The sequence below is a fragment of the Bos indicus x Bos taurus genome, chromosome 4, assembly GCF_003369695.1.
Source record: "Bos indicus x Bos taurus breed Angus x Brahman F1 hybrid chromosome 4, Bos_hybrid_MaternalHap_v2.0, whole genome shotgun sequence".
Classification (NCBI taxonomy): domain Eukaryota; kingdom Metazoa; phylum Chordata; class Mammalia; order Artiodactyla; family Bovidae; genus Bos; species Bos indicus x Bos taurus.
In genome coordinates, this window is record NC_040079.1 from 81,946,420 (window position 1) to 81,961,866 (window position 15,447).

The 15,447-nt window shown below is 35.3% G+C and overlaps 1 protein-coding gene across 6 annotated transcripts in view; it reads right to left on the reverse strand.

Annotated features, from left to right (window-relative positions):
- PCLO (piccolo presynaptic cytomatrix protein) overlaps positions 1–15,447 on the reverse strand; it is a 391,952-nt gene that overhangs the window by 62,871 nt on the left and 313,634 nt on the right. For 5 of the 6 annotated variants that reach the window (XM_027539836.1, XM_027539835.1, XM_027539834.1 and 2 more), the window contains exons 15-16: positions 12,813–12,937; positions 10,086–10,112 (exon numbers count right to left, since the gene is read on the reverse strand). In XM_027539836.1, the coding sequence (XP_027395637.1) occupies positions 10,086–10,112; positions 12,813–12,937 (152 nt within the window). The remainder of the gene's footprint in view (positions 1–10,085; positions 10,113–12,812; positions 12,938–15,447) is intronic. The other variant, XM_027539833.1, reaches the window with a different exon arrangement.

Consider the following 15,447-nt stretch of genomic DNA (forward strand, 5'->3'; position numbering starts at 1 on the left):
CTAATTTTTTGCCTGGAAAACAAACCTATTATGTTGGTACAAATGTAATTATGGCTTTGGACTATGAATTCTAAATAATTATCAGTAGGCTCAAATACATCTTTATTAATCAAAATAGGAACCATTACAATCAACACACTTTTGCCACCGAGAAGTTTGTTTATTCCTGTAGCATAAAAATCCATGCTTTGGAATTTGATGAACTCTTGGAAAACATTTTCTCCTCCTGCTGATTGTGGAAGCATTTCCCCTGCAAAAACTTGTCAAGATGCTTGAGAAGTGGTAGTCAGTTGGTGAGAGGTCAGGTGAATATGGAATATGAGGCAAAACTTTGTAGCTCAATTTGTTCAATTTTTGAAATGTTGGTTGTGCAACATGCTGTTGGGCATTGTGGCAGAGAATTGGGCCCTTTCTGTTGACCAATGTTGGCTGCAGGCATTGCAGCTTTTGGTGCATCTCATCGATTTACTAAGCATACTTCTCAGATGTAATGGTTTCATTGGGGTTCAGAAAGGGGCAGTCGATCAGCAGCAGACCACTGAACAGTGACCATGACCTTTGTTTAGTGCAAATTTGGCTTTGGGAAGTGTTTAGAGCTTCTTCTTGGTCCAGTCACTAAGCTGGTCATTTACGATTGTCATGTACAATCCACTTTTTGTTGCACATCACAATCCAATTAAGAAATGGTTTGTTGTGTGGAATAAGAGAAGAAGACATTTCTATTTATAATATATGTGCTCCTGAAATGAGTACAAGAGAAGATGACACTTCAAAATGGTGATTTTTTGATTTCTGGCCAGCTCATGAGGAACCCACTTTTTAAGCTTTTTCATCTTTCCAATTTGCTTCAAATACTGAATGACCATAGAATGGTTGACCCTGAGTTCTTTGGCAACATTCTGTGTAGCAGTAAGAAGATCAGCTTTGATGATGCTCTCAGTTGGTCGATGTCAACTTCTGATGGCTGGCCACTATGCTCATCTTCAAGGCTCTCGTCTCTTTGCACAACTTCTTGAACCACCACTGTACAATATGTTCACTAGCAGTTCCTGGGCCAAATGTATTGTTGATTTCGTGAGTTGTCTTTGCTACTTTATGACCCATTTTGAACTCAAATAAGAAAATTGCTTGAATTTGCTTTTTGTCTAACATCATTTCAATGTCTATAAAATGAATATAGACAGCAAGTAATAAGTCATTAGCAAAAAACATTAAGTGAGAAGTGTGCATTAAAATGATGTATCAGATCAGATCACATCAGATCAGTCTCTCAGTCGTGTCCGACTCTTTGCAACCCCATGAATTGCAGCACGCCAGGCCTCCCTGTCCATCACCAACTCCCGGAGTTCACTCACACTCACGTCCATCGAGTCAGTGATGCCATCCAGCCATCTCATCCTCTGTCGTCCCCTTCTCCTCTTGCCCCCAATCCCTCCCAGCATCAGAGTCTTTTCCAATGAGTCAACTCTTCGCATGAAGTGGCCAAAGTACTGGAGTTTCAGCTTTAGCATCATTCCTTCCAAAGAAATCCCAGGGATGATCTCCTTCAGAATGGACTGGTTGGATCTCCTTGCGGTCCAAGGGACTCTCAAGAGTCTTCTCTAACACCACAGTTCAAAAGCATCAATTCTTTGGTGCTCAGCCTTCTTCACAGTCCAACTCTCACATCCATACATGACCACAGGAAAAACCATAGCCTTGACTAGACAAACCTTTGTTGACAAAGTACTGTCTCTGCTTTTGAATACGTTATCTAGGTTGGTCATAACTTTCCTTCCAAGAAGTAAGCGTCTTTTAACTTCATGGCTGCAGTCACCATCTGCAGTGATTTTGGAGCCCAGAAAAATAAAGTCTGACACTGTTTCCACTGTTTCCCCATCCATTTCCCATGAAGTGATGGGACTGGATGCCATGATCTTTGTTTTCTGAATGCTGAGCTTTAAGCCAACTTTTTCACTCTCCACTTTCACTTTCATCAAGAGGCTTTGTAGTTCCTCTTCACTTTCTGCCATAAGGGTGGTGTCATCTGCATATCTGAGGTGATTGATATTTCTCCCAGCAGTCTTGATTCCAGCTTGTGTTTCTTCCAGTCCAGCTTTTCTCATGATGTACTCTGCATATAAGTTAAATAAACAGGGTGACAATATACAGCCTTGATGTACTCCTTTTCCTATTTGGAACTAGTCTGTTGTTCCATGTCCAGTTCTAACTGTTGCTTCCTGACCTGCATACAAATTTCTCAAGAGGCAGATCAGATGGTCTGGTATTCCCATCTCTTTCAGAATGTTCCACAGTTTATTGTGATCCACACAGTCAAAGGCTTTGGCATAGTAAATAAAGCAGAAATAGATGTTTTTCTGGAACTCTCTTGCTTTTTCCATGATCCAGTAGATGTTGGCAATTTGATCTCTGGTTCCTCTGCTTTTTCTAAAACCAGCTTGAACATCAGGAAGTTCACGGTTCACATATTGCTGAAGCCTGGCTTGAAGAATTTTGAGCATTACTTTACTAGCGTGTGAGAACAACCATATTTATTCAGAATGTATTCCAATATCAGATGGCAAATTTCAACAATGCAAAAACTGCAATTACTTTTGCACCAACATAATATTTGTCTGGGGTCCTTTCCTGTGCCTGGAATTCATAAATTGCCGTTCCCTGAAAGTAGTGGATCTTCACCCTGGATCTGCAGTTCTATTCCCAGCAATGGACAACAGACTAACTCTTGTTATATTAATGGCCTCAAGCCTTGCTAAATTCTGGAATCTCTACTATTGTTCCCCAAACACTAGTTTATTCATTCTAGATAAAAATATTGAGAGTCAACTCCATTTCACCACTCACTTTTAGAGATATGTCTTACAGCCAAAGCTCAACATTCAGAAAACTAAGATCATGGCATCTGGTCCCATTACTTCATGGAAAATAGATGGGGAAACAGTGGAAACAGTGGCTGACTTTATTTTTCTGGGCTCCAAAATCACTTCAGATGGTGACTGCAGCCATGAAATTAAAAGACGCTTACTCCTTGGAAGAAAAGTTATGACCAACCTAGACAGCATATTAAAAAGTAGAGACATTACTTAGCCAACAAAGGTCTGTCTAGTCAAGGCTATGGTTTTTCCAGTGGTCATGTATGGATGTGAGAGTTGGACTATAAAGAAAGCCGAGCATTGAAGAATTGATGCTTTTGAATTGTGGTGTTGGAGAAGACTCTTGAGAGTCCCCTGGACTGCAAGGACATCTGACCAGTCTATCCTAAAGGAGATCAATCCTGGGTGTTCATTGGAAGGACTGATGTTGAAGCTGAAACTCCAATAGTTTGGCCACCTGATGCGAAAAGCTGACCCATTTGAAAAGACCCTGATGCTGGGAAAGATTGAGGGCAGGAGGAGAAATGGACAATAGAGGATGAGATGGTGGGATGGCATCACCGACTCGATGGACATGGGTTTGGGTGAACTCCGGGAGTTGGTGATGGACAGGGAGGCCTGGTGTGCTGCGGTTCATGAGGTCGCAAAGAGTCGGACATGACTGAGCGACTGAACTGAACTATAGCTAAATATCTTTTTTCTCCCTCTGGCTTTATTCTCTTTCTTATCGCATATACAAGGGCAATAATCTCCAACACTGATTGCCTGTTAGAATCACTCTGGGATCTGTGTTCCAACTGTGGGGGGTGGTGCAAACAATATGCATCCACATCTCCCTTCCCTTTACCCTTTATGAGAGTCTTATTTAATAGTCCTGGAGTGAGGCTTGAGCATCAGAATTTTTAAAATGACATGAGTAAATCTAATGTGTTGTCAAGATTGAGAACCAACTAGTTTATGTCTCCAAAGACTTTACATTTCAGCCACTGTGAACTGAATTCAATTTAAGAAATGAAGCAGTACTGTTCTCCTTTTTAACCAACCTATTTGAATATACAAAAATAAGAACACGATGTGACAATTTTGTCATTCAGCATAAAGTGCAAAGAATTCTGGGGAAATGAATAGGCAATGATTCAAAGACACACGAACTTTCACTGACTGTGGACAGAAAGTATATATTTTTATGTATCAGTTCAGTTCAGTTCAGTCGCTCAGTCGTGTCCGACTCTTTGCGACCCCATGAATTGCAGCACGCTAGGCCTCCCTGTCCATCACCAACTCCCAGAGTTCACTCAGACTCACATCCATTGAGTCAGTGATGCCATCCAGCCATCTCATCCTCTGTCGTCCCCTTCTTCTCCTGCCCCCAATCCCTCCCAGCATGAGTCTTTTCCAATGGGTCAACTCTTCGCATGAGGTGGCCAAAGCACTGGAGTTTCAGCTTTAGCATCATTCCTTCCAATTTTTATGTATATGTTTTAGATAAATCTGTCTAGTGAAGTTTATATACCCAAGTATTCAGAAAGTTCCACTTTGACTTATTCCAATTTTACTCTAGAGAATTCTCCCACATGTACCTAAAGAATTGTTCAAGAACATTCATTGCAATATTGTTTCTAATAGTATGTGAATAAGATAGGAAATACAGGCATTATAATATATTCATTCAATGAAATTTAAGAAGCAGTTAAATTGAATGAAAACACCTTATATATCAACATATATAAATATTAAAAAAAATCTTTAGCAAATAATTTTTAGAAGAAAACCTAGAGTAGGTTATCAAGATATAAACTGAAATCACATGAAATAATACTATAAATTATTTACATCTATTTGTATATATGTATGACAAACATGTTAATATCGTAAGACAGCATGGGATTTATGGATGTTACACTGTATTTAGTGGTTATCTCAGAAAAACAGGGGAATGGTTTCAGAGGGCTTCAGGGGTAGCTATAATATACTTTTTATTAAAAAAAAACCTGAAGCCAATATAGCAAAATATCAAGATTTGATAAAACTGAATATCAAGAACATAAGTACTTGTGACAGTATTTTCTATAATATTCAGTAAGTTTAAAATATTTTATAACAAAAATCAAAAATTATTTTAGCAAATTACATCCTTTTATATTTTATGATTTTGCTTTTTAAATTAAGGGTGATATAATAAGAATGAGTATGATCACTTTTCAGTTAATAGTCAACTTTGGTTGCTACTTTAGAATTCATGGCTAGTTCTCTAGTAGAATTAAAAAAAAGCACATTATAGTATGAGTTTTAAAGTTTCTGTTTTGGACTTAATTATCATAATGTGAGATCATGGGAAAAAACATATTAGGGATAAGATTCATAATACAGTGAACAGTGGTAAAAATGTTATTTTTTTCAAATCCTGAACAACTGAAAGCATATAATTTTAAAATAAGATTGAAGATGGAAACTAATGTCAAATGCAAACTCATGTATTTTTACTAAAATTCTAGATATGCCAACATATATTTAAAGCCAAAACTATTGAAATGTCTTCAAAAGATATATTAGTCACCATTTTTCCTTTATTTATAAATATTAACAATTGTAATAACATTTCACATGTATATTTTAGTAATTCTTTCACCAAAATCTAGCAAAATTACTGAATGCCAACTTTGTGTCAGGAACTACGCTCTATAAAAATGTACAACTGCAAAACTTTTAATTGTATTGACACACCATTATATCATGAGAAACACTTTGTAAAGTCAGCACATTAAAATAATAACAGCTAACATTAATGAAAGGCTTTTTCACAGGCAGAGAGTGCTTTTCATGTGTTAAATTATTTAATCCTCAAAGCAACTCTGTGAGTCAGGTATTATTTATTATCTTATTTTATAGCTGATAAGAACTGAAGCTCAGAGGAATTAAGGCAAGCAGGTAAGGCTGCAGTTATTAATTCATAGGACAAGGTTTCAATAACAAGGAAACTGATTTCTTGCTCTTGAACATGGGCTATATGAACTCAGTTAATTAAGCCCATCATAAAATGTGACTAATCTATCAATTTTCTTAATTTTTCATTAGCTGAAGTGTCTAGTTTGTCTTATTTTAAAATCTAAAATTATACACCTCAAATTAAATATATATTTATACATATACAACATAAATTATTTACAGCATGTATATATAGACACATACTGAAAATCAGGACAGTTTTAGAGTTGCTTAGGGAAATAATGAATGGTATGTTGTAAGACAGTGTTGTGGAACTAAGGATAATTAGTATAAATATTAACTTTTGTCCAGATACAATCAGATATAACCCCAATTAGTTGGGAAAAATTTACATGTTTAATTTACTAGACAATATAAGTTCGACTCTCCAGTTTGTATCCTTTGCCTTTAGGGTTAATGAAGGTAAACACACCTTACTCCTGATCTTGCCTCTACCAGTCCAGGTTGACTGGTGTAAATGCAAATGAAATCCTTTGCAATCTTTTCAAACTTGAATTTGCTGACGTGCAGAGAAGGCCACAAGGGCCACACAAAGCTTTGCCTTCATTGACCCTCGTCTTAGAGCTACCATGTACTGACTATTTGGGCAAAATGCCAATGGACTATGTTCTGACTTTACACAATTGGAAACTCCACAGTTCTCAGCACCATATCAAAATCTGAGGATTTACAAGTTGAAGGTGGCCAGGTAAGCAGAATTCTTGAATGTGAGCAGAAATCCAGGTGGAAAAAAAAGTGGAGCTCATTTTTCTTTCCTACCTTGTCTAATAAACACACTACGGTCTCTAATGGGAAGGCTGAAATAATATTATTTTAGGATAAGTAAATCATATCTAATAATCAGAGACTTTTTTTAATAAGTGAAAATAAAAAGACAATTAGTGAAGATGGGACATGGTGCTTATCAAAAAAGCTAAACATTTGTTTCCTTGAAGTTTTGACTAATTTCTTTTTTCTTTGATTTTTATTGTTATGGTCACTTTTTCATAAGTAGGTATGATTTTAAGGCTGACAGGAAATACACTTAAAATTTAATTATTTTCTTCTAAACCAGCAGAATAAAACAGTTCTCTGAGTTTCTCTTTAATTAAAAAAAATTGAGAAAGAAGAATGGAATATAATGGCTTATTTATATTTAACCCTCATAGAATTATATAAAATATTGAAGGTCTTCATTTGCTTTCTCTTGATTGGAAAAATATATACATATTTCTTTATTGAAAAATATATAATGAGTCATATATATATACACATAAATATATACATATACATACATAAACACATACACACACACACACATATAGTGAAGTGAAAGTCACTCAGTCGTGTCCTACTCTTTACCCCATGGACTATACAGTCGATGAAATTCTCCAGGCCAGAATAGTGGAGTGGGTACCCCTTCCCTTCTCCAGGGGATCTTCTCAACTCAGGGATTGAACCCAGGTCTCCCACACTGCAGGCAGATTCTTTACCAGCTGAGCCACAGGGAAGCCTAAGAATACTGGAGTAGATAGCCTATCCCTTCTTCAGCAGATCTTTCTGACCCAGGAATTAAACTAGGGTCTAATGCGTTGCAGGCGGATTCTTTACCAGCCAAGTTTTCTTCAAACTTACTCCTCTGAGGATATTGCCTTTAATTTAGAAAGAAGCACAGAGCATATCCCATTTTACAAGCTCTGTTTCTCTGTGTGAAAGAACGTATATATGACTTGTCACTTGATTGTGCTCCCTGAGGTCTGAGACTATGGCTGTGTTCTCAATTCCAACCCCAGCAAAGAGTTTGGAGTAGTTTCTGCTAAATAAATGTTTATTGAATGGATCCTTAAAACATGTTTGTCCTTCTTTTTTTCTTTAAAATCTACTGAAATAAAAGAAGTTTTGGCCTTCAAATTGTAAATATATACAACATGTATACCTGTTTCACATTCGTTCCAGAGGAAATAGTTTGAGATGCTAACAAGGGTGTTTAGAGAAAGTCCAGCCAGGAACTGGGCTTCCAGGTACCAGAATAGTGAAAATAAGCTTCAGTTATAGCAAAATCTCATCAGTGGGAAAAAAAAAATCTGCACTTTGTCTAGCAGTGTAATGCAAGAAAGCAGAACGAAATCCTTCAGATATGCTCATTTTCATTTCTTAACTATCTAGGCACAAGTATTGAGTTAATGGACTCTAGGCTATTGTCTGTCTTTCACCTCATCTTGGCTGATATCTGGGCTATCAGAGCTTATGAACATCTTATTCAAAGGATGAGAAGAGGAAATGAAAGGAGACAAGAAAACCAGACCAGTGAAATTCTTTTAGTTAACAGGACATTAAATTTTTTTTTAATCATTAAGGATGTATTATACTTATTACTGAAGAAAAGTTGCCTGATTTTCTAGTGTTGTTAAATAATTTTGTATAATTCAGTAGCCAAAGCATTCTATATCTCTTTTCTGTTGCAGGGTTAAGTGACCACTGGCAACATGAAATTTATTATACATCTCTATAAATAATAGCAACTGCCATTTATTGAGAGCTTATTATGTGCCTGACATTATGCTTATCATTTTTGGTACATTCTTCATGTGTTTGACAAAAATCCTGGGAGGGGGCTATTAAGATTCCTAGGTAGCAGAGGACATAGTTTTAGAGAAACCTCACAACTTCGAAGTGGTAGGGCTGAAATTCAAACTCAAGCTCTTAAGGACTTTACTCATTGGCCTCTTCAGTCTAACTTACAATGTCAATACTTTATCAGTATAATTCCTTTTCACACTGACAGTTCTAGAAGACATGATGAAAATAACTTCAATATGAAAGATATGACTAAGGGACTTCTAGATCTTCTATACTGTAATCCAGCACATCTCAGATCATTTTGACTATTATTTACATTTACAAAAAACATGTTCTCTTCTAAATTAAATATAGACAAGCACTGTCATTCTGACAATTTCCCTCTAGTTTCTCCTGATAAAAGAGAGAAAGCTTCTGAATAAAGGGACTGATAATGTCTGTTCTGAATGACATGATCCCTTTGAAACAAAACTCATTTTGCCTATCAGTCTGAGAGGTCTGGATGATGCCTGAGAAGAGAAAGCCAGTCATAACAAGTGACCTTTCTCAGTTTCAAATTTTCTGGTAGCCATAATTATGTGGCTGCAAGGAAATAGCTTCTGGGCACCAGAAAGGTTGTAGTGGCTAATACTGTTCTTTGAAATATTTAAATATTTAAGCTCTTACAAATTAGAAACTGCCTGTTTTGCCCAACAGTTTGTCAGGTTTATTAAAGATGTTGAATTTTATTATCAAAGACAAAAATCCTGTACCATTAAAATTCTGGGTGGGATTAAAATTCCCATCACTGTGTTGCTACAGATGGTACAAGATTCACCTCCCCAACTAAATAACACATTCAATTTATATGCAATGAGGTGTGCAAAAAGTGCTTTTGGCTATATATTAAGAAAACCCCTTAACTAACAATATACTGATTTAACACCCTCTAGCAGAAAATAGACAAAGGAGGTTGTTCTCATGCTGGAACAGGAAGATTATGGCATCCTAAATTGCACAGCAATAATTTTGTGGTACATAAGGTCTAAAAGCATGGAAGTGTTTCATCATTAGATCTGCTGCTGCTGCTGCTAAGTCACTTCAGTCGTGTCCGACTCTGTGTGACCCCATAGACGTCACCCCACCAGGCTCTCCTGCCCCTGGGATTCTCCAGGCAAGAATACTGGAGTGGGTCTAAGTGAGGATAAAAAATGAGACAACTCTCATGTTTAAGATGGGATATATACGTAGTACTGGTCATCCAGAAGGCCAATTAATTTCTTCTGAAAAATGAGTATATATTTTTTTAATTTGTCATAGAAGACTCAGAAGGACCTAAGCCATGATTACTGCATGAGAAGCTAAATGAATTTTAGCAAATTATAAACAAAAACTTTAGTTATATCTAATTTCAGAATGATATTTCTTTATCATACTTTTCTATGTTTTTACTATTTTCTACTTTTCTATCCTCTTCTGCACATATCTGCTAAACATATTTAGTAATGATGTGATCAGAACAGTCTGCTATTAGCCTAATTCAATTGATAGCAACATACAGAAAAATAAAAATTATAACTGCAGGTAAATGTACATGAAAGGCGAAAAAAAAAAAAAGAACTCTAGACATTTCAGCAAAGTGTGACACTGAAAGAGAACCAACTCTACCTTGCATTCTGGACAACCATGACTTGACTGCATTGATTCCAAGATCGAGAATGAAGGATACAGCAGAAAAGTAGGAAAGACAGGAAGAAAAAAGTTAGGAACAGAAGTAAGGAAGAAAATGTGAGAATAAAAACTAAAGGAGCTGCACCATAATACACAAACAACATGAGGTAGAAAATAATCGTTGAACCAAGGTGAAAATAATGCTTCCCAAGTATAATACATTCCAAGGTCTTGGTCATTATAGTAATTAGGAGTAATTTAAAGAAAGGGCTAGGAATTGAATAGGAATGGCATACTAGCGTGCTTTTTGGTCAAATCCCATCTAGAAGGCATATTTTGTTTGATAAATTGCATGGGGATAGCTTTCGGTGGGAACCTCACTCTTCATTTCATTATAGTTCCCACCCATCTTTCTGTTACCCACTCTGGAATGGACTGCCATATTCATGCCATCTGTCTGACCTTTCCAGTTATTCAAGTTTGCAACGGGATTGCAATAGGATTAAAACATATCCTGTAACAAATAAAAGATAACCACTCTTTTATAGTATAAAAAGTGACACTCTAGGGTATTAAAGAAGATAGAAAATTAAAAGAGAGTGTCTATTTTCACTCATTAGCAAATGCTGATTAGAGATATAGCCTTGGCAGTGATTTCCTCTTATACTGTCATTAAATAACACTAACGGTCAAATGACCCAAATAAAAGGCAGAATGCAGTTATCAGTTTGTTATATTCATGCTAAAAAATAAAGTACTCGAGGAGGAGGGATAAATTAGGAGTTTGAGTTTAGCAGTTACAGACTACTACATACAAAACAGATACACAGCAAATTCTACTGTAATGCACAGAAGCTATACTCAGTATCTTGAATTAAATCAGTTTGCTGTATACAGAAACGAATGCAACATTGAAAATCAACTATATTTCAAAAGAGTAGAAACATTGCAGTTATACTACTACATAAAGATAAAAACTAACATAGAAAGTCCCCTTTCTTGTTCTATAGGGCTAGTTTGAAATGTCTATGAATTAAAACTAGAGTAACAATACCAGCAACTCTAAGTTTCTAAATAAAATTGTTGGGTAGGATGAAATTAAGGGCTGTATACTGAATTAGATATATCACTTGGCAATTTTCAAATTATTTTCTGAGTATTATCTAATTTGATTTTCCTGAGCAACTGAAAATTATGGCTCTCTCTACCATGGCTCTTTCAATATCAACAAGGAAAGTGAATCTCTAAGAATTGATGATTTGACAGTTGTGACAACTGGTAAGCAGCACTCAAATGCAGTGTATAACTCTAATTTAGATCCTGTTCAAACAGACCAAATATAGTTATAGAACATACTTTGTATGATTTTAGTGTTTATAAATTTTTTGAGCTTTGTTTTATGGCCCACAACATAGTTTATGATGGTTAATGTTCCATGTGCACTTGAAAAGTATATATATATATATACACACATACATATTCTGCTGTTGATGGGCAGAATATTTTATATATATCAACTAGGTCATCAAACTGGCTAAGAAAATATTAGGAGGCAATTGGGGGAAATAAGAGATTTAAAAATTAAAAATTATTATGTGTGGTATTATAATTACTTTTGAAGTTTTTTTTTTTTTTAGAAATATATACTATTTGCATAAAAAAGTTACAATAGTTGAGATCTATTTTAAAATAATCTGCATGGAGGGAGTGTACAAGGGTGAAAATGAAACATGATTGGCTAGAGAGTGGTAATTGTTGAAGCTGAGTAATGGGTGCATGATGGATCATTATATTATTCTTTCTACTTATACTTCCAATGACTGAAAATTTCCCAGTAAAAAGTTACATTAAAATGTTGCTCTTCAAATTAAATGAAAACACAGCAAAAATGAAACCAGAGTCTTCAATAACCGTCCCCTAATTTTTTTAACTATACCTTCAATTGTTGATTACTTATGGTTCCATCATACTGATTTGGCTAGTATAAATTCTTCATAAAAGGTAATGATCTGTTGGGTCCAAATTACTGGTTTGAAGCCATCCCTGAATTATGATTTATATATAAGATTACACCCATTTGCACTTATTATGTGAAAATTAAACATCTCTAAAGAGTACTTGCTTTATATAAACAGTTTATATATTACACAAGAGATTTAAAGAGATCTTTTTCATTTATCTACCAAAGTTGACATTTCAAATATTATTCTTATTTTTTTATTTTATAATTTTAGAACAGTGATTTGAAAATATGCATGTAAATAATGATCCATCAAGTCATTTAATGAGCATTTAATTATTGAATAATACACATGTCCTATAAGATAAAAGAGTAACTGGTGAGTCCTTGAACACTGGTTTCACAAATACATTTTGAAAGGTAAACTAATTCTTTAAATCTGCCACAGACAATTCCTGAAATGATTTCATAGTCTACCTGACTGGTCATAGCACAAGAAGTTTCTAGAACTAACATACTAATACATTCTTATCCAAGCAGCTTTTGTTATGATCATGAATCTCCAAAAACCCATTAAAGCTTAATTATAAATTTTTAATTCCACCTTGCTTACTAACTGGAAATAAATAAGTATGACATGTATTACAGATAAAACTAAGAAAAAGATACAAAGCTCTTTAGAGATTAGAAGACATTATCACTATTTAAAAAAAAATCATATGGCAATATTTATGATACTTCGAAGACATCACTTCTTTACTTACCCTCGCCCTGGAAGAAGGTACACTTTAACAAAGGGGTCTGAATAACCATTGTTGTCTCGAGGGACTAGGTTTCTTGCTTGGAGAATATGTATTATGAGATTTCCAAGATCATAGTTGATTTGAAGCTTAAAGGAACAGCAAATATTCCATGAACATTATTTTGTTTTTAAAAAAGCATATAATACATTATCGTTCAATATTTTGCCAGTATTTAAAAAAAATTCTCATAAGAAGCATTAACTGTCACTTTCATTTTATTTGAAACTGAACAGACCAGTTAATGTCTAATTTAATTGGGAGCTCCCAGGCACACATTAATTACTAGTAAATGTGCTGTTCATTCTTTCCACTGTGAAAGTTCTGGCCTGTCTAAAATTCATTTAGAAGGAAAATAACACAGGGAATGCTAATTACATTTTTAAACAAAATTTCCACTGTTAGCAAAATCAGAAATGTTAATGTTCATAAATACAGTTGCCAGGATTTTGAAAATAAATTAACTAATTGATAAATTTAATAGAAAATCTCTTTTGCATTTCATCAAATAGTTAACAGTGGGTAGAATCATTGTTTAAACACAAATACCTTAGTACTGAATTGTCAGGATATTTAAGAATGTGCAATTTGATCTCTTTCTATAGTACACTAGCTGATAAACCTGTAGCTTTTCTTTTTGTGCCTGCTTTCTTAACAGAGTGAGGTTAAGATAATAAAATACAATTGTTCTTTAATCTCAGAAACTGAAGAGAAAAGAAGAGGCACTGTCTCATAGATGTCTAACGGCTGTTGAAAAGTTGTCATTGAATAGTAAAAGACTTACCATTCAAACTAAATTTTAAGAAGCCAGCATTATTCAAAATAATTGAATTAACCAATTTTTCTCCTTCAAAAATGAAAAATTCCTTTGGCATCATTTAGAATAGGACAATTCTGTTTGATGCTGTTTCAATTTATCAAATAACAGAAAGGAAAGTGAAAGTGTTAGTTGCTCAGTCGTGTCCGACTCTTTGTGACCCCACGGATTGTGCAGACCCTATGGACTGTAGTCGGCCAGGCTCCTCTGTCCATGGGATTTCCCAGGAAAGAATACTGGAGAGGGTAGCCATTCCCTTCTCCAAGGGATCTAGCCGACCCAGAACTTGAACCCAGGCCTCCTGCATTGCAGGTCGATTCTTTACTGCCTGAGCCACCAAGGGAGCCCTAACAGAAAGGAAGAAATCTATACTTTGAAAAGGAAAAACCATAAATAAAAAATGAATGTACTTTCCATAATCATGCAAAACAGATATGCTATATTTATGTTGAAAATGGAATAACTTAGATGAGTCAGCCTTCATTTAAAATTTAATATTAAAACGATCTACTGATTTCAGCATAATTTTGATCTGATTACGTTTTGTGGCAGAAAAGCAATCTTTGTTCACTTTTCTCAGTACAGAAAGCTCCAGAGTCTCACTGACCACCATGAAAACAATATGAAACATGAAACACAGAGCCATGAAGGAAGAGGAGAAATAAGAAGTCTAGGACTGCAGTAACTGTGTTTTAATGGAGTACTAAAATACAGGAATTATTCTGCAATTAATTTCACTGAGGTTTAGAACAGCTTCCAAATCTTTAAGGAGAAAATTTCCCCCTTTTTTTCCTTTCTCTGCTGGCCTAAAAGTCCATTTTTAACTGGTGAGGCAGCAAAATCATTTCTTTTTGAAATAGAAATTTGCAGGATACTCTAAGAGAGTGCTTTCCAAAGTGTACTCTGTAAATCTGGTGCCTTAGAGAACACTTAGAGTTGCTCAGATGTTACATGTGAGAGAAAATGAGATGCCCCCAGTACCCCTTAACCAGACAAATTCCATTCTGGCAATTCACTATTTGGGTGTTTACACAAGGTTTCATCTGGAATAAGGCTTTGCTAAAAAGACAGAAGATAAAATATTAAAAAATGAAATCACTGTCATAAGGAAGTATCTCCCCTTGCTGCCCCCCGCCACGCCCCCCCCAAAAAAAAGAAAAAGGAAAGGAAAGCAAAGCAAATACCCTGGGAGTTGAAAATATTAGAGCAAAGTTCTACTGTAAAATTAAATATTACCACTGAAGTGAAAAGAAAATAAGAACAAAACAAATGAATTTACTTACGAAACAGAAATAGACTCACAGACAGACAATGAACTTACAGTTGTTGGTGGGGGACAGCGGGGAAGGGTGAAGGAGAAGGAATAGTTAGGGAATTCGTGGTGGATGTGTACACATCGCTATATTTAAAATGGATAACCAACAAGGACATCCTGTGCAGCATATGGAACTCTGCTCAATGTCATGTGGCAGCCTGGATGGGAGGGGGCTTAGCAGAGAGTAGATATATATGCATGTATGTATACATATATATATATGGCTGAGTGCCTGTGCTGTTCACCTGAAACTATCACAATATTGTTTGTTCATCAGCTATACCCCAATTCAAAATAAAATGGTTTTAGAAAATAAACCTTTCAGTAAAAAACAAATTATAACAAGCCAAAAAGAAACACAGCACATGTTGGCCCTTGAGCAAAAAATTTAAAAAATGAGACAAAGAAAGAGATATTATGAATCAGAGTATCTAGCATTTTCTTTGCTGCATGTGAAATTAAAAGAG